The 24,827-nt window shown below is 40.0% G+C and overlaps 1 protein-coding gene across 2 annotated transcripts in view; it reads left to right on the top strand.

Moving 5' to 3' along the window:
- Positions 1–24,458, top strand: part of LOC145392923 (SIN3-HDAC complex-associated factor) — a 50,640-nt gene extending 26,182 nt beyond the window's left edge. For both annotated transcript variants that reach the window (XM_080267208.1, XM_080267207.1), the window contains exons 3-7: positions 12,955–13,108; positions 16,775–16,896; positions 18,880–19,140; positions 20,597–20,934; positions 22,578–24,458. In XM_080267208.1, the coding sequence (XP_080123334.1) occupies positions 12,955–13,108; positions 16,775–16,896; positions 18,880–19,140; positions 20,597–20,934; positions 22,578–22,657 (955 nt within the window). In that variant the 3' untranslated portion in view covers positions 22,658–24,458. The remainder of the gene's footprint in view (positions 1–12,954; positions 13,109–16,774; positions 16,897–18,879; positions 19,141–20,596; positions 20,935–22,577) is intronic.
- The last annotated feature ends 369 nt before the right edge of the window (positions 24,459–24,827 follow it).

Here is a 24,827-nt window from a genome sequence, read left to right as displayed (position 1 = left end):
TGTGTACACCAGAATACAGGAAGATACTTGTTTTCCTTGCTGTACCAAGGGATCCAAAGTGTCCTGTTTCCCTCTGACTTCATACTTCCCTTTGTGTCATCATGTTCCCTTCACCTGCTCCTGATTTCTGCATTCCCAGAGTCCATATTTTTTTTAACCCATTGAGTGCAGGAACATCTTCACTTACTTTTTACCGTTGTTCCATCTCCTGACTAGCTATTGCATTTTATTCACTTTATGATAGACTTTCTGAACTAGAGGAGTTGGACACAGTCTTAGTAAATCCTTTCAGTATGAGACCTTCCCATACTGTACTTGAATAACAAATGGTAGAGGACAGGGTGACATGGAGCACACTGAGGCCACACCATACAGGAAGGTGTGTGGCTAAAGATGGATAGAGATAATGTAACCACTTAAGCATGAGAAACCTTTCCCAAGTTGAATAAATTCATTATTAGCGTGAAGAATATGCTAAAAACAGTGTCCTACAGATTCAGGGAACTAAGTACTGTGTGCCACCGTGTCCCTGTTGCAGCTTAAATTTTGCTTAGCTGTTTTGTGCAGCATATTTTGACTTATACTGTTCAGGTTTTTCACAGGAATGTCTTGTTCTTGACTCTGCACACCAGCTTTTTAGCACTACATTTAGCAGCCTGGTACTATCAAGAGCAAAAGTAGGCCAGCAGTACCCTGCCAGTATTGTCCTTCATTCCATATTTCTCATTTAAAAATGTACCAGTATTCATTTGCCACAGCTGGCAAGGAAGTTTTGGCAGAATTGAAGATCAAACCTTTGGACAGGTCAGATGTGCAGTATAACCCAGACTTTCTGGTTTTCTCTGTCCTTGCTCACTGAAACCTGCATTACCCCGTCCTTGCGTGGGAAAAGGCTGCAGCTTTTTATTGCAACCTTTTCATTTAATGTTTTTTGGCTTCATGTACAGTATCTTTCCATTGTCACAATGTTTGTAACTGGGTGGTTCCTTTCTGTAGCTACTGACTGTTCATTACCTAAAGTGACACATTTTGGTTGGTCTGGCTGTCCCTGTAGTACTTTCACCTTAACGTGGCATCAGTGAAAGAGTAAGACAGTACAGTATTACTACTCTGTACATCATTCCCTAGTACAGTACTTCTTTTGATTTCCACCATTATCTGGTATTGACCTCTTGTTATAGCTCAGCATTCAGGTTGGAGAAGTGGCTGTTTATGGCTAAATTAAAGCAGTTAGAGTATAAGACTACCTTCATTATTCCATCCATTCTCTCCATCTCTGCATCTTGAGCATACAATTCATCCTTAACTGCTCCTCAGTATCTGCTTTCTTGTTTATTCACCGTCATCATCATCCACTGAGGTGGTTTGGCCATGTGGAGAGGATGGAGGGTGAAAGACTGATGAAGAGAGTGTATGTGAGTGAAGTGGAGGGGGGAAGAGGGAGGGGGAGGCCGAGGATGAGATGGAGGGATGGGGTGGAGAGATATATGAGAGAGGGGTGTGTGAGTTGGGAGCAGGGCAGTGAAATGGCGGGGAGCAGGGTGACGTGGAGGCAATTTGTTTGTGGCCACCTCAAACGGGATTGAGGTGTCTGGCAATAGATAGATAGATAGATCATCATCCAGACTTCCTTTCCCACCCTGGGGCAGGGTGAGGAGTAGCAACATCCATACAGCCGAAGTTTGCCCAATTCAGTGGGCCACGCCTCCATTCACTCATCATTCAAGCTCCTGGAATCCTGGCTCTAACTGATACATAAATAAAGGAGTGGCTACAGCAATTATTAGTTGAAGGCTAGAAGCAGATGTTAATTACACTTGGTGCTTGAATTAATGTGCCATCAGTACCCAGTAACATGTTTAATGCATCCCCCACATCCAGACATGCCTTAACATTAACATTTTTTCTTCTGTGTAAATGGAGATGCCAAGTGTATGTAGTGCCCACAAAGAATGACATCTCAGAGTTAGAGGCGATGTAGGTCAGTCCCTCATAATCAGGAGCCCTTTGTTACCAGTAATCTGTTGTCTTAATGCTTGCTCTTATGTTACCAGGCCTATGAGTGTTCCCAGTTCTGCAGTCCCTTTTTTTTTTTTTCCATATCTGCTTACATTTCATAACTCCTAAACATTAAACCTCATTAATCTGGAGATGTATTTTAAAATTTCTTCCTGTTGCTTCCAGATGGTCTTTATTCATTTTAGGAAAGGCCTTATACTTAAGGGTATACAGTACCGGTATGTAACTCCTAAATCTGAAAGTCTTTACTAAGCTGCCATAAATAAAAGCCTTTGAAAATAACAAGAACAAAGGCCAGCACATGAGTTAAATGCCTGAAACACTTCACTTCCTCCAGCACCACATTCCTCCTGATTGAGTTCAGAATATTCTTGGAAGGCAACCACTTCCTGTTCAAACACTGTTGCCCTATTTTGCCTGCTTTGACTTATTTCCTGCTCCAGTGCACTTATAAATTCATATACCACCCAGCCATAGTTTCTGGTCGCTATGCGATTAGTGGAGCAGTACGGTACCTATCATTAAATGCAACTCTCCCATTCTGACAGGTATCCATCAGGGCTCATTTTCATCCTAGCATTAGCTCTTTGCACTTTTCAGAGCACCATTGATACAAAAAAAAAAAAAAAAAAGTGACAGTCAATCCTGACTTGCCTAGTAGTAAACTACCTTCTTTGAGGTGTAGGGTCTTAGGGCAAGGCTGCTGTAGTCCAGGGCAGATGAGCAGTCTTCCATTGATGGCATTGCAGTACTCTACTGTACATGGGAGGGGGTGGGGGTGAATTACCTCTTGGAAATTATACCTACAGGCAGAGCAAGCCTATCACCCTGACTGGGGTGGGATTCCTGTCAGATTCCTCTCTCACTGCTGCAGTTACCTCAGAACCATCATTCTCCCTTTGCTCCTACACAGGTTTTACCTGTCTTGTGGAAAGCATTTAGGCTACTGCCTCCACAAGTTCATTTATTTTTAAACACCTACTAGCAACAGTAACCTTTGATTGATGGTGCCAGGGTTATGTACTCAGTCATTTTTACATTCCAGTCATCTTTGTTTTTGTCTCTAGATTCCTGAAGGTACGGTAGTACTGTATAAGGAATAATGCTTTACGGATTATTTTTACCTAATATACTCAAGATAAATGTTGTACCGGTATTAGATTTGTGCAAGCTCTTCCCTTTGTAAGCCCTTTTTTTTGTACTTATACAGTATCCTTGCACTCTAACTAGGTGTTTTTTGCTTATAGTATTTAATGTTTGTGGGTCACTATTAGTCGTATGATGAACATTCTCCAAGCTGCAAAGGAGCCACCTACAACACCCATGCCTAATTTATTCTTGAGGTTCAGAGGGTTTTACCACACCTTTTTGGTCTTAATGCATAAGCAATCCCTTGCTTTGCACAGTTTTACCATATCTCAACCATCTTAATCTATCTTTTCACTTCATTTTGCCAATGCACTTTACTGAAACATCCAGTACCAAACATTTTTAGTCTGAATACATGGCATGTCCTGTGCTTTGTGTAGTTTTACTATACTTCAGTCATCTTCATCTACCTTTACACATACCAGTATATAATTTTACCAGGGCACATTACTGAACTCCATGTGGAGTCACATAGAGAGACAGACTAACAAACGAGGATGTAAAGGAACATTGTGGTGTGGATGTGGATGTGATAGGAAACGTTAGGAGAAACACACTGAGGTGGTTTGGCCATGTGAAGAGGATGGAGAGTGAGAGACTGATGAGGAGAGTATGTGAGTGAAGTGGAGGGGGAGAGAGGGAAGGGGGAGGCCAAGGATGAGATGGAGGGATGGAGTGGAGAGGTAGGCTATATGAGGGAGGGGGGTGTGAGCTGGGAGCAGGGCAGTGAAATGGCGGGGGACAGGGCAACGTGGAGGCGATTTGTTTGTGGCCACACCATATGGGATTAAGGCGTCTGGCAATAGATAGATAGGCTAGTTGCACATTACGGAAGCAGCTTAATTGAGCAGAGTGTCCTGTTTATTCGTGTGCTACTGTACACATCTCACCATCCTCATTTCTGTGTATTCATATCTGATGACATCATCCTTAACTGCCCATATTTCTTTTAGATATCTGTGTGGGCTTTCAGGTCTGGATTGTTGGAGGGCTTATGTATGCCAGTGATAATGATGCTTCCTGATAGCAATGAAGATGCTGTGGAGAAGTTTAGGAATTGGGAGGGTATGCAATTAGGAGGTTCTGTGAGTCAATGTTGGGAAGACAAAGGTTATGTTAAGTAAGGTGGACAGAACATCATTGTTCGAGAGGAAACAGCAGTTTTGTGTTTAGAGCAAAGTGGTAGTATTATTGTAACTCCATCTTGTGTATTGTTTGTTTGGGGGTGGGAACATAAGTTGTGTAGCAATGTGAAAGGTACAAGGCAGATTATAACTTCAGTAATTATGAGTTTGTCATATGCTAGGAAGATTGTGTGGTTTAACCAAAGCAAGAGAAGATTGATATACGTATGGCACATGAGTGAGTTTATGATGGGTATTACGTGGATGTATTAGTGATGTGATGAGAAAGGCAACTGGATGCAGAGGGTTAGAGGTATGAATATTGATGGTAGAGTTGTGAGAGGCAGGCCAAAAATGATTTGGGACCAGGTCATGCAATGTGACTTCAGGGATATGGAACTGAATTGAGGGGCTACTTGAGATCAGGCAGCATGAAGGGCTGTCATTGGCTGACCAAGGCTGATGCATGCTTCCTGGAACCTTTATTTATTTAGGCTATTTATATTAATATATACCGGTATATATATATATATATATATATATATATATATATATATATATATATATATATATATATAAATGTTGCTCTGGGGATACAGTTAGTTAGGGTGGTGGTGTATAGCTACATCAGTTGCAGGAGTCAGAAGTGGTTGAAAGTTCAATGAGCTACCATATCACTCCTGCTGTCAGTGAAGGGATTCCATTTGGTGAACATGTGAAATGGAAACTTTATAACAAACATTTTCTTTTATTGCCAATGATCTTTGTGCAAAAAGTGTCAGAGGACAAAAATTTGGGTCAAATTAAGTAAAAGCAGCATACCGGTACACTTGTGAGATGATACACATGGGTAAGTGGAGATGGTCTCAACACTTGGAAAGAATGCGAGAGTGTAACAGGCTGAAACGCTGTACAGGTATGACAGTGGAACAGATAGACCTTGCTACTAGACCAGCAAAACTAGATAAATTTTTACTTACAGATAACATGGAATTTGGAAGTTGAAACATAACCTCCAGTGACTGCTTTGAGGGACTTTGGTATTTTTATCAGAAATCACAGAATTTTGTAACCCAGCTGTTTTCCCACTTGAACTTTATCAGTTTATAATTTAGCTCATCCCTCAAAATATACACACTCGTCCGTGCACACACAGTTTTTACAGTCCTCCCACAATTTGCTCTTTTCAAAGTCCTAGATTTTCTCCCACATTTAGGTTACTGTATTATTTTCCCTTACCTAATCATTATTCAGTCATTGTCCATTTTGCATAATGCTGTAAAACTCCTGTATATTTGGCATGTCTGATTAAAATAGCTGCTATACAAGTGAAAGTCTGATGTGCTGGAAAGTAAGTTTTGACCCTACAGTAATGGGTTGTACTGTTAATAGCCAGACATCTCTCTCTCTCTCTCTCTCTCTCTCTCTCTCTCTCTCTCTCTCTCTCTCTATATATATATACACACACACACACACACACATATGATTGAAAAACCCCAGTGGCCCATTTGGGTTGGATCCTACACACATGAAGTGTCACCCTGACAGGAGTGTTGTAACGAAGCTGTACTAAATTTGTCTAAATAAATCAGATTGCATTCAAGTAACTCATTAAGGTCCTGTGCACCCATGTTTCTGAAACACTACAAAGTCACAGGCTATAAATAAACTTTTTAAGCTTACTGGTAATAGCTGCATAAAAAACTAGAGGTGGTTGTAGCCTATGTAAGCACTAATTTTTAAGTTATTTATTTGGTCCAGCATCATTCTGTTGTGGAAACTTTTAGCACAGACCAAAGGTTCTGTAGCACCTGCTGTTATCTGCACTATTAGTTGCTGCCATTACATAATCATGAAAACAATGGCTTGGATACTGATAAACGTTATAAAATATGATTTGCATGTGGTGCCATTAACTGATATGCTGTGGCCACTATCTGGCCAACCTTGATAATTAATGTATTATATAGGTAAATTTTTTGCCGTCATGGAAGAAAACTGCCTATTCTATTTTACCTCCTGTGGAGTATAAGGGCCAGAGGCTAGGCTGCCATTGTCCAGGACATTTTAGGATAGAAGACTAACTCATGCCCCTGCTAATGTACACATGATTACAAGCAAGCGAGTGAAGCAGACAAGCGCGGCGAAGTGATGTTTATTCTTAAGTTCAGCTGAGAATTGAACGGTCCGACATGACCCGGCCCTGCCCAACCACGATGGTTTTCAGAGGCTAATAACTTTTCTGCTATGTGACACAGAGAAGAGGTTCTTCCAGCAGGTAGTAGATACATGCAAAAAATTACATTTTTAGCTATGGATTTATTCATGAGACCAAAGAAACCTCTTGGACTCCCAGCTCTCCAAGGGAATGTACCAAGGGCTTCAGTTGACATGCTCCTATGTGAAATCAGTTTGCAGCACTATGAAAGTGGCACATTTGAGTTATGAGGTTTTCATTGTCATTGTGTGTGTGTGTGTGTGTGTGTGTGTGTGTGTGTGTGTGTGTGTGAGAGAGAGAGAGAGAGAAAAAAAAAAGAAAAAAGAAAAGAAGTACATATTTTAGCTCAGTTATTCTTCCGTTATTGTACAACTGCTTCACCAGAAATAGGCCTATTGAAAGTTTACACCAAGATGAAATCATGGTTATAGGCATATGTACAAACTCTTATGTGCTTACAAAGCACACTATACTGGTAGAAAAGCTTCTGGCCAGCTCTGGAATTTGGCAGATAGGTCATGGCTTGTTCTGATCTGAGAGCTCTTCCACCTAGCATCTCTGCAGTAGGACATTTAAAAACAGGTCCCACATGAGAAGAGCTTCCATGGAATATGATTTTGTTGAAAGTATTAGGGTGAGGTTTTAGACAGTGATTAGGTAAGCTAAAATTCCTCTGTGTGTACTGCAGTAAAGTAGAGATTTGGTGAATACAGTAATGCAGAATGAAAAGTATGTTTGCTGATGAGATAATATTAAAAACTAGTTATAACCCAGACTTTAAAGTTGTATGTACAGTATTGAATTTAGTTCGATGAAAGGAAGTTGGTGGGTTTGAGGTCTGATAAAAGTAGATATTTAAAACAGTACCATATAACAAAGTACCGGTATTTTTCAGAGATTTTAATACCGTATACCAGGTGCCTATTCCCATTTCTCTTGGACTAAAGTAATCGGATTGCCTTCCGTGATTCATTTGCACTTCCTTTGGCTAATCAGTCTATGTTTATGCCACTTTCCTCACCATCACCACACTGAATGCAAGAAGTCCACATTTAAGTCAGGGAGAAGTTGCAGTTTATCACAGTATTTTTTTAGGAACTGATACCGGTACAATCACTTAGAGTAAACTGTTACAGATTATTTGGTAATAGTTAATGGAACTTATTCAGAAGTTTTTCTCTCTAATATGTTCTTGGTACAGTTTTAATGCTGAATCCCACATCACCTCCCCCCATCCCTCCCTCCAAAGACCTCAGTAGACTCTATATTAATTCCAAGAATTTCCAAGTCACCTAATTATATGGTTCACACACACACACACACACACACACACACACACACACACACACACACACACACATATTCATTCATTGAGGACCTGTTGTACATGAGGATTTGTGGTTGAAAATATGTTAGCTTGTTTCTGAAAATTTTATTATTTCAGCACATGTCCACCTATAATCACTAGGGTGCTTATATTCTGACTTTTCACTCAGCACCTACCAACAAATAACACTGATTTTTTGTTTTTAGCATCGCATTCATGTTCTATCAATCTATCTATTGCCAGACGTCTCAATCCCGTACAGGGTGGCCACAAACAAATTGCCTCCACGTCGCCCTGTCCCTCACCATTTCACTGCCCTGCTCCCAACTCAGACCCCCCCTCTCTCATATACCTCTCCACCCCATCCCTCCATCTCATCCTCAGCCTCCCCCTCCCTCTCTCCCCCTCCACCTCACTCACATACACTCTCCTCATCAGTCTCTCACCCTCCATCCTCTCCACGTGGCCAAACCACCTCATGTTACCGAGCAATAATAATCTTGTTTGCATTTTTCTTGCTTTCATTGGGCCACACGTTCTTTTGGCTTATCACAGAAATTTTTTGTACAGTAGCCATCTACCATACATATTTTTCTGCCTTTCATGTCATCAGAGCAAACAGTGATACTGTGCATAATTGTTTATCTTGTTTAACATTTATTCCATACTCCAGTACAATATAGTATATTGCCAAGTCCAAGAAGAAATTGAATAAGATTAAAGATAATGAATGTGTGAAAAAAAAAGTTTAATAGGATCGCATTTGCTCAGCTAGCATTCTCATCTTGTGATGCATGTTCCTCAAGTTTGTGGTTTGCATCCCATTGGTTCTACCAATCTCATATAGACTATGGACTCTTGACAAACACAAACATAACCATTACAGCAAATAAACTTTCACATGCATCACTCTTCCCACAGACAACCCTTCTCAGTGTTCACTTAGCATGGGGAATGGTTGCTTTAGGCAATCACTCTTCTTCTGAGGTTTCATTCTGCAGTGGACCTAGTATAAACTGATACAGAAAGTATAGCCTGCGGACATTAGATGTGTATACTACCCACCCCTTTCGTTTCATCTCTTGTACAATACACTGCATAGGCCTACATGTTTATACGGTATTTAGTTTTGTTGGTTGTACTCATAGGGTCACATAAAAAGACAGAAGCAAACTTGTTTTGCTACTGTACCCGGTAGTGAGCCACCAGTATGTTCAAGTGGAAATCCCTCTAATGCAGTCTGCTTTCCTGCCAGTCTTATTGTTGCAACCCAACCACTGCTGTAGATATACAGTAATTGCTGTGCTTTGTGCATGCATGACAGGAATGTTACACAGCCATATTGCAGAACTTCTGCCTATTAGAGTTCTTTTATTCCCCGAACTGCATCTCCCTGGGACTCTCTTCCCTGGAGTTGTTTCCCCCCAAACTTCAACCTGCAGCTGTTCAGGTCCAACTATACCAGTAGTCTAGTGTATTATTTTTTTATTAATTTGTTTTTCCTTCCTCTATTCTGTTATTTAAAAAGAAAAAAAAAATCAGGATATGCTAATGAAAATAACGAGAGAGAGAGAGAGAAATTGGCTTTCATAAGGAAGTAATTCATGAATACCTGTTCTCATTTGCTTATGTTTATGTAATAGGAGTAAAAGGGTGCACTGATGTAATGGGCATAGGTGTGTCAGAGCTGTTTTTGAGCCATTGTTAGGAAGTCCTTTATAGATGTCTGTATTGTTGGTTCATTAAAGATCTGCTGCTCTGTTGGACCTTATCTGTTGAGGAAAAGTGGTTATCCAGAATTAATTTCACCCCATACTGATCAAATATGAATTAGATTGGGGTATCTGTAGTGATGGTGGTGTGTGTGAAAGCTGGAGTGTTGTATTGACTATTTATGTTGTATGAGAGTCTGTATGTCATCACTCTGAACCTACAGGATGACAGTACAGTACATGAGGTGTTCCCTGCAACAGAGATGAGCATTCAAAATCAGTGGTGATGGGGGATGCCTTTGAAGAGAGTCTGAATTCACTTTGTTCTAAAGTTTGATTTTGCTGGGTTGTTGTTGTTGTTAGTGCTGCAGTGTTACCAGTAGTGTGGGTTTTGAACTTAGATTCAGGACACACCCAGATCAAGAAGCAAATGTAGTAACAACTAAGTCAGCTGGAGCTTTGGCTACCTTGTTGAGTGTGGCTGAACATTCTGGAGGCAACTTAATTCTCCAGTGAATTGATTGGAGGGGAGCAACTAAAACCTGCAACTCTCTCTCTCTCTAACACACACACACACACACACACACACACACAGTTTCAAATTATGTACTGTATATTTCCAGCATGGTACAAAACCTTTCTGTACCCGTATTTTACTGTATTGCCAGCTGTAAGTTTGTCATGGAACACGTGGCAGCTCATTGGTAGTCGTCGCAGTAGTTGTAGGCCCAGTTGCCGTGTTATCCATGTTAATTGTATCAGTGGGTGGGAGACCAAGTATTGCATATAGAGTGACGTGTGCAGACTTTTACTCGTGAAAGTCATGTAAATTATTGATGATTTTTTAAAGACTCTTAGCAGTATTTGCCAAATGGCTTTATACAGTATTATTTAGCTTTCTGGAATTACAAAATAAAATTTTGGTATTTGAGAAAAATGAGTCACAAAATGCATAATATGGTTGAATGGTTAGGGAATGGAGAAAGTGAGGGCCTTCAGATGTTTACTAGTAGATCATGAGATGCAAAGGCTGGAGTTTAGATGATGAAACATGTGAAAGGGTACATCAGAGAAGGCAGGAGTGTTGGCAGTACATTAAGGGCAGTGATATAGGGAGATGAGCATGGAGGTTAAGAAATCATTGCAAGACATTATTTTCATTCCCACTCAGATCTTGGACTTTCTGGAAGGACACAAAATGTGAGAAGAGTGGACCAAGTTATCTGAGAGGAATGTGTGAGTTACAGTATATAGAGACAGGCAAATGAGGAAGTTCAGGAGCATTGTGGTGTTGATTTGGGTGTGCTGAAAGTGTTGGGAGACATAGGGTAGCCTGAGATGGTTTGGCCATGTGGAAAGAATTACTGGTAAGAATTACAGATTGACTAGGAGAGTAGATGTAATGGGGTGGAGAGTTATATGAATAAGTGTGGTGTGAGTTAGAGGGAGGGCAGTCCCATGACAGAGCAACATAGAGGCAACTTGTTTGTGGTCACCCTTTCCAGGACTAAATTGTCTGGCTGTAGGTAGATAGATACTGTAGGCAGGTAGGAAGGAGTGACTGATGATTTAAGGCAGTTTTCACATAGGCTTACTTGCATGCAGGTCCTTTTGGGGGTAATTAGGATGTATCAGACACCTTGGTTTGTTCCTGGATTTTTAAAGACTCAAATGCATCAACTTCTTTTCACTAGTTATATTACTGTAGTGGTATGCACTTTGATATGCCACGCCAGGGTAAATTTTGCAATATGCAGTTCATATCAAATGTGATATGCCACGCCAGGGTAAATTTTGCAATATGCAGTTCATATCAAATGTAAGTTTTAAAAAATATATTTTGATTATTGATTTGGTTCACTATAGGCACTTAGCAGTTGATAGATGTACTTAAAAAAAAAAAAAAAAAAAAAAAAAAAAAAAAAAAAAAAATTGGGTTAGCATTTTGTTATCAGTCTTTGCCATTTATACAGGTCTGTGGGATGTCAGTATTATGTAGCAACCATTCTTAAACACCTCTTTTAACCCTGAAAGTGCTAACAGGATTGATCGATCCTTTTTCAGGATTACGCAAGATACCGAATGTGATCGATTGAGGGGCTCAGGGAAAAACTGGGGAAAACATGCTTCGCCCCGATTGAGACGTATATCCGTTCCAACCAATCAGAACTAAGTGCTGAGTAGGCGGGAAGGAGGGAGGGGAGGAATGGGGTGGGAGCGCATAGAAAACGGGAGTTGTGCCGCCTGGAAGGGTAACTTTTTTCAACTTTGATGGGCTGTAATTCATGAACCAGGTGGTCTGAAATGCTCTGGTTTTGGCATAAGGTGTGTAAATTCAAACTCTAAAACTTGGGAATAACATTTTTTTTGCTTCTGCAAAAGTAATCTCCATATACAGATTTTCACACCGGTTCAGTCGATCGAATTGCGTATCCTAGGGGTTAATAATTGCCAAAGTGTAGTTACCATACTTTATCATTTCCAAATTTTTCAGTTGAATAGACATTTTAATACAGTATACATTGTTCATGGTGGATGATCACATTTTTAAAGATGCCAGTCAGGGTGAGGATCAGGTGCTGTGCATATTGGTGTAGATTAAAAAAAGCCAGCCAAGGGTTTCATACAGTACAGTACACGCATGATATAGCAGACTAGGCTAATTGGTACCAGACCCTCCCCGTAAAACAACTACAGTATATAACTGAAAGTCAAATGGCCACCCCTTACAGGATTATGGTGTCTGCCTTTGACGTTAAAGCTGATCACCATGCTGTTCAGTAATTTCCCAGGCATCATGGCTTTTACCGAACAAAGATCGTTAAAATACACGATAACATACAGCTAGGTCTAAATGACTCTTTTTCTTAGTAAATTCTCTGTTCATGGCTCCTCTCACGGTGCCAGTCACTCAGAGACTGATGCAGCATTCTGTACAATGCAGAGGAGTGTGAGTGTGGGTGTCTGTGTGTGCACGGACGCCACACTGTTTGGTGTTTCACACACATCCATTCTTTTACCGAACGAAATTCGTTAAATGAACTTACTGTAACATTCATCCAGTTCAAGGTGGTCATTAAAACCAAAATCCATTAAAAGGGGGTTTGGTATATTGTGAGTTAACTGTACTGTATTCAGTAGTACTGTACCATCAGGGACATAAAAGTAGGCAGGTCACAGTGTTGAACGTTCTGGTTTGTGATGACAGCCTCAGTCCCCAGCACCACACTAGGGGTACGGTAATATGGGGCTGGGTGTTTTTACTGGTTCCTGTTACTTTTGTATACTGTAATATGAATTTTGATAAATGACTTGGTCTGTGGTCGTAGGAAAGAGAGAATATTTGTGTTATGTTTCTTTTGGCCTGTGGAAAGAGAATTTTAATGTGTTGTGTTTCTCTTGCAGCTCAAGATTCACCGATTCGAAGAAGTATGAGGACGATTTTGTTGATTGTTTCAACCTAAAGGAGCGAAGGTCTGGCGAAATTTGCAATGCTTGTGTACTGCTGGTAAAGCGATGGAAGAAGCTGCCAAAGGGAACTGATAGAAATTGGCATCATGTAAGTACTGTACTGCATCTCCACTTTTACCATAAAATTTTGCACATGCACTTTTTCTGTAAACATTTGGTTATATACGTGGCCCCAAACCAGGCTCATGCAGCTCCGTGTTTATGTCATCCATCCATTTTGATATTTTATGAATTCCTTTGTTTTCTTGGCTTCCATTCAGTACTTTATCGCAGGCTTATTATTTGTATCCATCCATCCATCCATCTTGTCATATCATGCCACCTCCCAGTTTCAGATGCACTTATGCTCATTTCACCGCTGTAGGTAGACACACTAGACTGTAGTGTTGCATACTTCTTCCCTCATATTTATTTATTTATTTTTTTATATATATATATTTTTTTTCCCTTGCCCTCCTCTCTTCCCATGTCTCCTATCCTTCCTGTCACATGTAACTGTTCTTTCCACATCAGTTGGGTCTACTCTGAGTGAGAACCTTAATGGTTTCTTGTAACCTAGGAAACCATCTCCATTGCTGGTTGGTAACCGTATGACTGGTAATGGGGTGATATGATGCCTACTACTATGGTGCCCCAGTTAACTGGGTGAAGAGATATAAGTGTGGCATACACCTGGAAACAAAATTTCCACTCTTCCCCATGCCTCACTGTGGTGAGGTATTGTCTGCCACAAGAGATGGTGAGGAATTATCTACCACAAGAGAATATAGGCTTACTGTGAGGGACTGCCCTGCAAGGGCAGTTGCTTGCCTTTGGTTGATAGGGTTGCTTGGCAGGACAGACAGACAGGTAACTCAACATCAACTGCCACCTGTGTAGCTGTAGTCATTCTCTTACCTTTCTCTTCAGTACAAATACAAACTTCAACTAAAAGACAGTCCAGTGTGCTCTCACTGTACAGTGCACCCCCACACCACAACACACACACACCTCATGCAATGCTGTTTTACAACATTGACACTCCTCCAACAAAACCTTAATCTTAAGAACTCCATATGGTGTTGAAGTGACTGGTATTTTCAGTCTACTGGGCTCCTGTCCAGCTTATCCTGGGGTCACAATAGCACCAACAGCAAATACATGAATATCATCAGATCATGTTTTACTGCCTGTTAATTAGTAGACAACTTTTTTTCCACATCTTTCACTTGTGATCCTGTGCTTGACTTCTTATAGTTCTACCATACCAAATTCTCCTGCCCATTCAGTGTATGTACTAACATACCATGCAGTCATCTTGCAACTTCCATATTCAGGTATCTGTTTTGTGTCAAGGCCTTCATGGCACTGGCAACATGTTTTCCTTGAGTTGCTCCCCCCCCCCCATCCACCCCAGCACCACCAGTGTAACAGTTCAAACATTCAGCAACTCTTACTTTTGTCTACATTAATGTGCAGTCTTCATACTTGCAGATACAAAATGCTGAACCAGACTGCAAAGATCCTATTCACCATAAGCAAGCTGCAGAGCATAAATATAAAAATCAAATTTGTAATGCTCACGTATAGAGTACTATTCATCACCAACCCCACTTTGTGCAACACTCCCTGTTGAATGCAGCCACATTTACCAGGTAGTCAAAGTTTGGAGTGAGACTACCATTCTCATCTTTTTAACACAAGACTTTTGCTAATCCTTTTGTGGGGCTATCCATATTATAGGAGCCAGTTAATGACTCTGGTGAAGCGGTTTGCCACAGGACAGCAGCTGCTTGCTCATGGTTGATGGACCTGCAGGCCCAGACAGACCAGGGTAGACAACAGTAACAGAAACTATTTATTACCATTTCCACCCCTTTTCCACAGATTTAATTTTAACCTTTCATAACCTCGTCCATGTGATGAAAATCTTGGGACATCACACACCCTGTCTTATTGTTATAGTGATACTGCATTGAGTCATTTGCTTACACATCCACCAGCTCTGACATATGCTGTACTTCAATGCCATCACAAAAGTCCTGCAGTGCATTCATCGTTTTTCCAGCAAAACAATATATCCTTAACACCTGTGATCTTTCCCTAATCACTGCCATACATTTTCTCTCTCTCTCTCTCTCTCTCTCTCTCTCTCACTCACTCACTCACTCAAAAGTACTGTAAGTACCTTACCTGTACTCAGTTGCTTTTATCACTATTTGTTATAATGTACGTATTTTATCCACACATTCCCCTGTACTCCAAAATCATATTATCACTCATGAGACATTAATATCTTCCTTATTTCATCATCATTATTTCAGTCTTTATTCTCATGTAAAGAGGGCAGTGCATGTATAAATGTATTGCCTTGGCTGGTTAGCATACACATAAATCCAGAACTGAGAAAGAAATGAAATAGGCCACTCCAAATGGGCCTGCCCAATTTTCTTGAGTCTCTAGTTTTGCATACGTAACATGCAGGAGGTAGAATAATTGTTTTTCTGGTGACTACGTTGTCATAGTAAATGGTTTCCTGTTTTCCAGGAGACTTTATAGCGTGTTAGTCATCTGTAGGTGCCACTACATCGTGAAAGGATGACGGGTACCTGCACCTCTATCTATCTATAGCCCGATACCCTAATCCCGCAAAGGGTGGCCGCAGACGAAACGCCTCCAAGTCACTCTGTCACCCACCATTTGACTACCCTCCCCCCAACTCACCCCCTCCTCCCTCATATACCTCTCAACTCCATCCCTCCACGTGCACCTACCATAGTAAAAGGAGAGGGAAGAAAGATCTTTGATAGGTGAGAACAAGGGGATCCTCCTCCTTGTCCTCATCCACAAAAGAGCTCACTTACTCTCTCTTACTACTATTCATATTGATATGGCAGGATGATAGTGAGTGAAAATGTTAAAGTTGAGGTAACTGGTATTGTTGCAAAGGAAAGACTGTCTGCTACATGAGGGAAAGAGTACAGTAGTTAAACCCTTCAGTCCTAAGATATATTTTGCTATGGCTAACAACCAAACAATTTTGTCTAGTTTAGGGAAACCCATTTGGATTTATAGGGTCAGAGACAAAACCTGCTTTGAACAGTTCCACCTAAAGACATAGTTTGTATTTTTATTCTGCCTGACACCAGAATACTGGAGTTTATTCAGCAGTGGAGACCATTCCGATTGAAGGGGCTCTTGGGTAGGAGAGTTGGCAAGGAAGGAAGAGGTCAAGAGAAGGGATGTGAGAGTAGAGGCAGTCATGTCATGGTCGCTGCACTGGAAGCAAGGCATGAAATAAATACATCATTCCACCACCTGACCACTAATATCTATCCTTTTCATTTCTCTTGATATGCTGAGGATATTACTTGTAGGATAGGATGTATGGATTGAGCCTCATGGACAGAGTAAGGAGACATTACCAAACTACCAATGCTGTTGCTGTTCCTTGCATAAACAGCAGAAATTTGAACTTGCTACCTAAAATCCGTATGTCACTGGTGTGTTTACTCGTTCATCACCTCCTTATGAGTCAGTGAAAGCAAAATCCAACACCTGTGATATCCTGACCTAAAATGCTCTTCTTGTGTGTGGAGGAATTCCAGAGGGATCGATGTTAAGTGAAGCATGAGATTGTTGAGGTGAGGGGTAAAGTTTGGTACCATACAATACATTAAGAGGTTATTGTGGTTCTGCTTATATAATCCTTTTTTCTCTAATAATTGTTGAATCTGATGTTTTCTGTACTAATTCAGATTCAATTTTTTTCCAGGTCGTGGATGCAAGAGCAGGACCTGGCACAAAGTCTCTAACAAAATTCAAGAGCAAAAAATTAAAGAAGAATCTTGACAGTCCAGATAAACCTGTAAAAGAAAAAATAAAGAAAAAACATAGGTAAGTTTAAATATCTTGGTGACGTACAGTTGGGGGAAAAAAAAAAAGTGTCATGCAGGAAGGGTCCAGTAGTGTCCTAAATTATCAGTACAGTACAGCCTCTAATATTAAAAGGTGGTTCATCTATTGTCATCTGAGTGTTCATGTGGTAACAGCAGTACAGAATATCAAGCAGTGGTTGCCAGAGAGTTTGTGGGGTGAACACCCGTAAGGTAATGCCAGTCTGCTACACACACATAACCAAACCTGCGCTATATCACTGTCTTCTGTTTCACCGCCTGTGCCTTGTCTCAGTCCTACCCTCCTCCTAACCCCCTATGACTTTACCATGGTGTGTCCCTAAATAACCTAATAATAGTCAGCTAACAACAACTTCAGTGGGGGTTAGCCATGGAACATTCAAAATTAGGCCTCACTTCCTGTCCCAGCCGCCACTTACTGGTGAAAGAACACATTCATTTCATTCATTCATTCATTGCCAGACGCCATGTATCCCAAACGGGGTGGCCAACGGCTTAGAGTTAATTGTTTTACAGGGAGGGGCACTAATCATCCACCAACCCCACGACACGTAGGGAGAACGTCAACCTATGATATTTTAGGTTGCAAAAATGGTGATTCACACACCATGTCCAGAATTTTAAAATGAATAACACATACAGTTGAACATCAGTTATCCATCATGATTTTGAGTGTGGAGCTCCTGAGTTTACTTTTTAAAAACTGGAATCACATGTCTCTACCTTAATTTAAATTTAAAAAGGAGTGGGGGGGGGGGCACTCGGGAAGGTATTGCTCTTTGCCATGGAGTTATTACTTCAAAAACATGTTCTTGACATACAGTACTCAGATCCACTTGTGTTACATTGGAAATGCCAAAATACTGCCTCATTCACTCTCTTGCATGCATCATGATCATAACATCATTTTATTCTGTAGTACCAGTACTTAGGTATAATTTGTAAATGATGATGTATTCTTATGTAACGTGGTACAACAAACTATTTTTCTAATACAATAAAGCATAGGCTATAAATCTCAGTACATTGTCATTATGAGTGAGCTTTCTCCTAATATACACACATCAAGTATATACATTCAGTGTAGTGCTGAATGTTATAAATCACTTGCATAAACTGACTTAACAGGTGTTTATGAAGGGAGATAATTAATGCTGACTTTGCCATGACAGCAGCTTGACTTGTTATACCCTATGCTTTCACTTAACACCATCAGGCACTTGCATGTTCTTCCATTGTATACAGACATTCCACGTCAGTAACAGTAAGGTGAAGTTCCTAGTCGGCTGCCCTCTGTGTTCACTTTCACATGAACCTGGGACCACAACAACCACAGAGAGCTGAAAATAAAACTTAAAAACAAAATAATGACTGTCTGATTACATGTATTGTGGCATGTTTCATCAATTTAAATTGTGGATATGTTTGCTGTTGTCTATACTAATGCAGTAATTGAATAAATCTGTATTTTAGCATGTAATGTCACTGTGCGGTACAAAAATTCTTTGTTCAAACTGGTTTATCAGAAGTCAGGTCATGGAATTTTACTGCAGTTGATTCCTCTTCACAAGAAAGGTAATACGGTTTTATTAGACAGCTAGTGTGCACCTTACTGACAGTTTTAATTCTGTCAAATGTCGCATCATCATCATCCAAGTGAGATAGGGTCAAGAGAGGGAGAAATTAATAAAACCTCCATATATAAGGGACTTTGACTAAGAGGGTGGGGGGGGGGAATTATAAGTAGTGTAACAAGCTACACAGCAGGCTGGGTGAGAGTATGGTGAACTGAAAGATGTATTTAGGGAAAAATAGTCCTTAAAAGTTATGTGGAAATATTTTACCTGGGGATAATTGATGTTTGTGTGTTCCTATGCTAGCAGCAGTGTTATGTTTTCTAGTTTTGTATGCTTCATGTATATTGTCTGGTTTTGTATGCTTATAAAAGTATTTCCATTTGCAGGTACGTAAGGAAAGTTGGGCGAGAGACATCTCCGGGAGCACTAAGTGACGATATTACAGTTGGTGATGAGAGATTAAGTGATGGATCAGGTCCGTCTATTCCTGGTTCCCTGGCACCCTCCCCTTACCCATCCCCATATCCCTCTGAGGATGATGCCGACTCACAAGACCGCACTCTAGTCTCAGGGGCTGGCAAGCGAAAGAAGTCCACACCTGCACAGTACCAGCTGAGCAGTTTTGTGGACTTATCGTATTGGAAGCAGTAAGTATTGTACATCTCATTCTGATTGTTTAATGATGGCCTCTTGCTCGACTTAATTCTTTTAGCTACCAGTATTGGCCACTTCAAATAAAATTCCTTGAACAGATTGGGTGAACTTGTACATTTTTCATATATGCCTGAAAAAAAAGTTACTCATGTATTTGCTTTCAGTATCCCTTTACTGAGTCATTTTATCTGTTTAAAGGGTGGAAGGTTGAGGGAAAAAAAAAAACAGTAAAATAATTTTGTAAGTGAATACAAAGAAAAGGCTGATCAAAGAACAGTTCTGGTACTTAATAATAAATTGTGGTGTGCAAAAGTTGATTGAACTGGAGAGTATGGATGGATGGAAGGTGAACTGGTGATTGCTGTAGGAGTTTCATAATTTAAGATATTTGGGACCATGTTGTGTAAACCGGGTATAACGCAGTTTTAGGTTAAAGAGAGGTCACTTTGTGAAGACTGATCATGGGAGAACTGTACAGTGTTCTTTCTTAAACGTGTCACTTAGTTTGGAGGTGAAAATAACCCTGTATAAAAATGTGTTCTTCTGCAGGTGTGAGAAGGGGGTTTTGGGGTAGTGAGCATTGAATATTTATAGGTTACAAGAAGAAAAAGATAAAAAGTACCTTACCTTCTTCAGGACAGGGAGTGCGGTAGCTCAGTGGTAGGGTGTCGGGCTCGTAATCGTGAGGTTGCGAGTTCGCACCCCACCCGGTGGCTGCTGTGCTGGGAGGGGTAGCGCTCTCCTGTAACCCTAGCAAGGCTATATGATCTGATGAGGTCTAGCTCAGGGATTAATCCCTTCTTCAGGACAGCTGCAGGCATAAGCGAAATAGATACTACAAATGTCAAAATTGAGAATATTGAAATGGGAGTATAGGTTGTCAGAGTGAGATATGGAATTGCTGATTGGATTAAGAATAATTACATTTAGTTGGTATGAACATATTTGAAGACTGGGCATAGATAGGATGCAAATTGAAGTCCTTAAAACAGGGACTGAGACTGCTGTTGGAAAATGGAAAACTGTGTGATATGGAAGAAAGGAACAGTACATTGGGGGTATAGAATGAATAGGAGAGTCACAGCCATCCTAGCTGGGGGTTTGCCAGGAGGTCGTAGGGAGTTGGAGGTTATGGTGACATACTATTTTACTTATTCATTGACACTCTGGTAGGTGTATGGGAAGTGCATCAGTAAAGAAGAAAAGGTATGTGCACGTGGTTGGGCTTGAGGTGAAACCAGGACTTTAGGGACTTGAATGATGTGGGAATGAAGATATTGCCCATTTCACTGGACATTCTGTTGCTAGCACTCACTTGTATTTTCACGTATACAACCCCCCCCCCACCACCACCACCACATTTTACATCAGCGTATCATTACTTGTGAAAATAGAGGTCATCTTGAAGTTTTGCTTTTATTTAAACTCATCTACTTATTTATCTTTCAGGGAGAAGGTCTGTTGTGGGCTGATATTTAGAGGGGACTGCGGTGAGGTGCTGATCGATCCAAGATTCTTCCACCCTTGCTCATGCCGAATTAAGAGCTTAGAACTCTCCCCTGCCCCAACCCCGGCTTCCACTCCACGAGCCTCATCCGGTGCCTCTGATGGGGGCAGCAATTATGGGGATGAGATTCTTGAGATGATGTCTGAAGCCAACATGAACGAGGATGAGGACTACCAAGACTCCGACTCCCTTGACGACCGGCTTGACGAACCCTACTACTCTTCTGTGGCCAGCTCGCCTCCGGGACCGCTCATGACGCATTTAACTACAGGACTTACAAGTTAACTATAGTGTTATTTAGTTGGCAAAAATTAAAACTAAGCTACCTATTTAATTTTTGGTAGATATGTACCTTTTATTATTTAGATATGACAAATTTCCATGATCAATTATTAGTGTTCTGAATTTTATTTATTATTACCCATGGGTCCAAGACTTGTATTTTTCAGGGTTGATAAATAAATTAAAAAACAAAAACAAAAAAAATTTATATTTGGCACAGAGCTAGGCTGCAGCCCCTCTCATAATTTTTTAAAGTCTTATGACAATCTACTTCATGGCAATACTCGTCTTGCTGCACCAAATATGCCGTCCACTCTTGCAAGCAGTTTACCAGTTGTACACATTGAAAACTGAATCGGTAATCATGTTCTTGTAAAATATTTTATAATGCTATTTTTTACATTTCAGAGATTTTATATCAGATTAGCAGGCTTGATTGTATACTGCATTCAGTTTTTATAATGTGAACACTCAGTGCAACACACTCAATGGATGTTGAATTCCAGCTCAGTCTTTAGAAAATGAAACCTTGAAACAAACCTCATACAAGCTTTAATCAAGTGACTGGTGTATGGGTTGTGAGAGGTGAAGTTACTGGTGCTGTGTGGTGGTGCTGTGCTGCTGCTGAGGACGGTAAGGTGTGGCGGGACGGTTCTAGGATCTCCATATCAGGGAGTGGGCGCGGCTGCCTCTTGTCCTCAGGTCACAGGGCTCATGTGCTCAGTCCACCAGTCTCTGGCTCCTGTCTCACCCTCCCTGCCTTTCTTCAGGGCCCATGCTCTCACATCATCCATTACCTCTCTTCAGTATCAGTAGTAACAATAAGCCCATAGTGCACTCAAAGCATATTCAGAGGGAGGTGTGGTGAATAGTGTCATTATTGAAACTTGCAATATTTAAACTGTTCAGCACAAGTAGCTCATTCACATGGCAGATATGTGTATTAATGGATGCTCAAGGCCATTTTTTAATACTGAATCATGTGCCATCATACATTGTCCTTTGCCCTGTTCATTGATTTTAATTTAAATTTTAGTTCGGTAGATGTTGACAGTGTGCGAAGTGTTTAATATATCAAAACTCCCTTCCATTATGTAGAAGTGTTCTGAAGATATTTTCTGCAAAGACAAAGGAAATAGAGGCCATTTTCTTGCCTCACTTTCCTGTGTTTTATGCTGTATTGCACTTAGGTCCTGTATATCATCCCTCTTCTTATGACTGAGATAAGGGCAGTACAAAATCTCTGTGTGTTTAGTTATTCAAGAATGAGATAATTTTTAAGGAATTTCTACTAAGTAGGAATTCTCTTTTTAATACATACATATATATATAAAGTATAAAGTAAGTATTTTAGCTAATTAAATATTTTTAAATAATTTTAATATGCATAATGTGTTGTGCTCAACGTTTTTTCTACAAGTTTTTATTCTGATATGGAGCCAGACGACGGTGTAACCGACTTGCCTGCCATATTGCAAATTCAGATTAATTAATCCCAAACCTGAATCTAGTCTTCAAACATTTTTAATGTTAAGGACTTGATAAAAAATACAAAAAATAAAAAAAAAAAAAAAAAAAAAAACTGTGCAGATGGCCCTCAGTATTACAAGGTACAACTTCGTTTCTTTTTCATTGCTACAGTACACCAAGTGCTTATTAGCACACATGGGCGTTGCTGTCCTGATGCTCACTGCAATATGAATCTCTGGCATCATGGATAGTAACTGAAAGGAGACGAGGCAATCTTATTGACACGTGTAGGAACATTCTACTGGATGATGCAAGGCCTTGTGAATGATATTATGGCTGGTACCGAGCTGGGCCCAGCACTTGCGGCATCCAGGGGAAATATCCAAGGAATCAATGCAAATAAGTAGCATCACTCAGTGCAGGATTGGAGTATACTTACAGGTCTTTTGGAAGTTTATACAGGTTGTAAGATTTTTCTTTCACTGAACAGTCTTCAATTTTAAATGTTTTATAGCTTTTTGCATGTGTAAAAAATTTTATCTTCATACTGATTTAGTCATTCTTAGACACTAATATGATTAGTGTTCTTGTTGCTGTAATTATTATTGTTTTTATTATTTTTGAATGCTGAGCTACACGGTATCCTTACAAAGGGTTCCATGTAGTACACAGAGTTATAACAATTTAGCCCTAGGAGCCAAATCTCCCCAAAGACTGTGATTATTTTCAATATTGAAGGATGTTTTAAGTAATTAGATTTGAAGCATGTATTCTAGTAAAATACAATCAGAAAATCTATTATCTTTAATGCATTGCATTCCAAAGATTGTTAAGTGTATAATAATAATATTATCTCTAAAAATATTTCCAATAGATATGGAGCTGGCACTTTCCTTGTAGTGTCAATGACCATTGCATTTCTGATTTATGATAATTATTATTTATTTATAATTTAATTCAGGTATACTACTTAAGTGGTAAATTGCAATGTGATAGACTTCAGTCACATAGCATATGCCTCTGGCAAAGGCAGGCATTTGCCTCGGCCCATTGCACCTGACCACATACCTACACCTAAACACTTGTTATAATGCTCTTGTTATTTTATGCAGCTGGTCAGTCAGTAATGAATTTAAAGATTTAATTTAAGAGAAGATAGGTTTAGACAACTTGCCAGAATTGAATTTTGGTAGGCACAATGAACCTTGTTAATAAGCTGCACTGTGGTTAGAATGTGGGTGAGGCAGAATGATAGGGTATTGTAAAGCCTTGATGCCTGCCTAGTCATGGTATTAGCACAAAAAGAGTCTGCAGCTGTACAAAGTGCTGTAATTCATGTGACAGTTGTCTTGGTTACCAGTACTTCACACAGTATTTGAAATGAATTTGTGTGGAAAGTGTTGATAATGTGATTTATGTACAGCTTTCGGTATGTCTGACATGAGTATGTGTATACATATACGAGTATAGTGTGTATATATATAATATATATCAGACATTTACATTATTGTGTGTATGAATATTAAAATGTATATAGTGATTTTTTTTTTTTTACACAAAAAAAGAAAAAAAAGGAAAAAAAAAAAAAAAGACCTGTCCATGGACTAGAGCACTTTCTGTAAGTAACAGTTGTAGCAGATTTCCTACTGCATCTCATAAGTACCTGGGAGGAGTGAGGGCGATCATTTTAGTTAATATTTGTAAAATGAATGGCTGAAGTTGGGAGTGGTATGAGTGAATCCAGGGAAGCCTGTTGCTCATTCAATCAGGTGTCACTGTCGTAACTCATGTGATAACCATAACTTGGAGCTGTGAAGTTTTTGCTGCTCGTCGCCCGATTCCTCGTGGGTGTGTATGGATGGTTAAAGGACAGTCAGAGAAAAGGTTCTCTCTTTTGTTATAAAGTTGTTTTCTATAATGACAAAGATCCACAACTAAGCTTCTATGTTTGAGCTTAATAGTGTGTCCATTTCTTTGTTTACTTATTTGATGTTCTGTAGTTGTGAATGTAGTTATCCTTTGAAAGTTCGGTACAATAAAGTATTGTCTACACGTGTTGTTTATCTTTAACATGGTTGTACTAAGCAGTGTGTTATCAAGATTGACTAGAATATATTCCTACTTGCTGTCATATAAACAAAATGAATTGAGAGTATGACTAGCAGAACATTTAAAGCATCACCTTGCAGAGACTGAAAGAGTACTGTAAATGTGTAACTAATGTAGAGTCTAAATCCTTGTGGCTGGTGCAATGAAGTTCCTGGAATGAAACAAATAGCTGATTACACATTTCTGCCAACCTGCAACCCCGGTACAGCATCCACATATTTCTACCCACCCAACCATCCAGCCATTATGTCCCTTATAACTTATTATCTCTCCTTTTATATCAGGTACAGGTACCTAACCTTCTTAATTATC

Source organism: Coenobita brevimanus, chromosome 23 (genome assembly GCF_032717465.1).
Source record: "Coenobita brevimanus isolate Jiangsu-jjx chromosome 23, ASM3271746v2, whole genome shotgun sequence".
Taxonomy (NCBI): Eukaryota; Metazoa; Arthropoda; class Malacostraca; order Decapoda; family Coenobitidae; genus Coenobita; species Coenobita brevimanus.
Note: the sequence above shows the minus strand (reverse complement) of the source record. Positions and strands in the feature narration are given on the sequence as shown.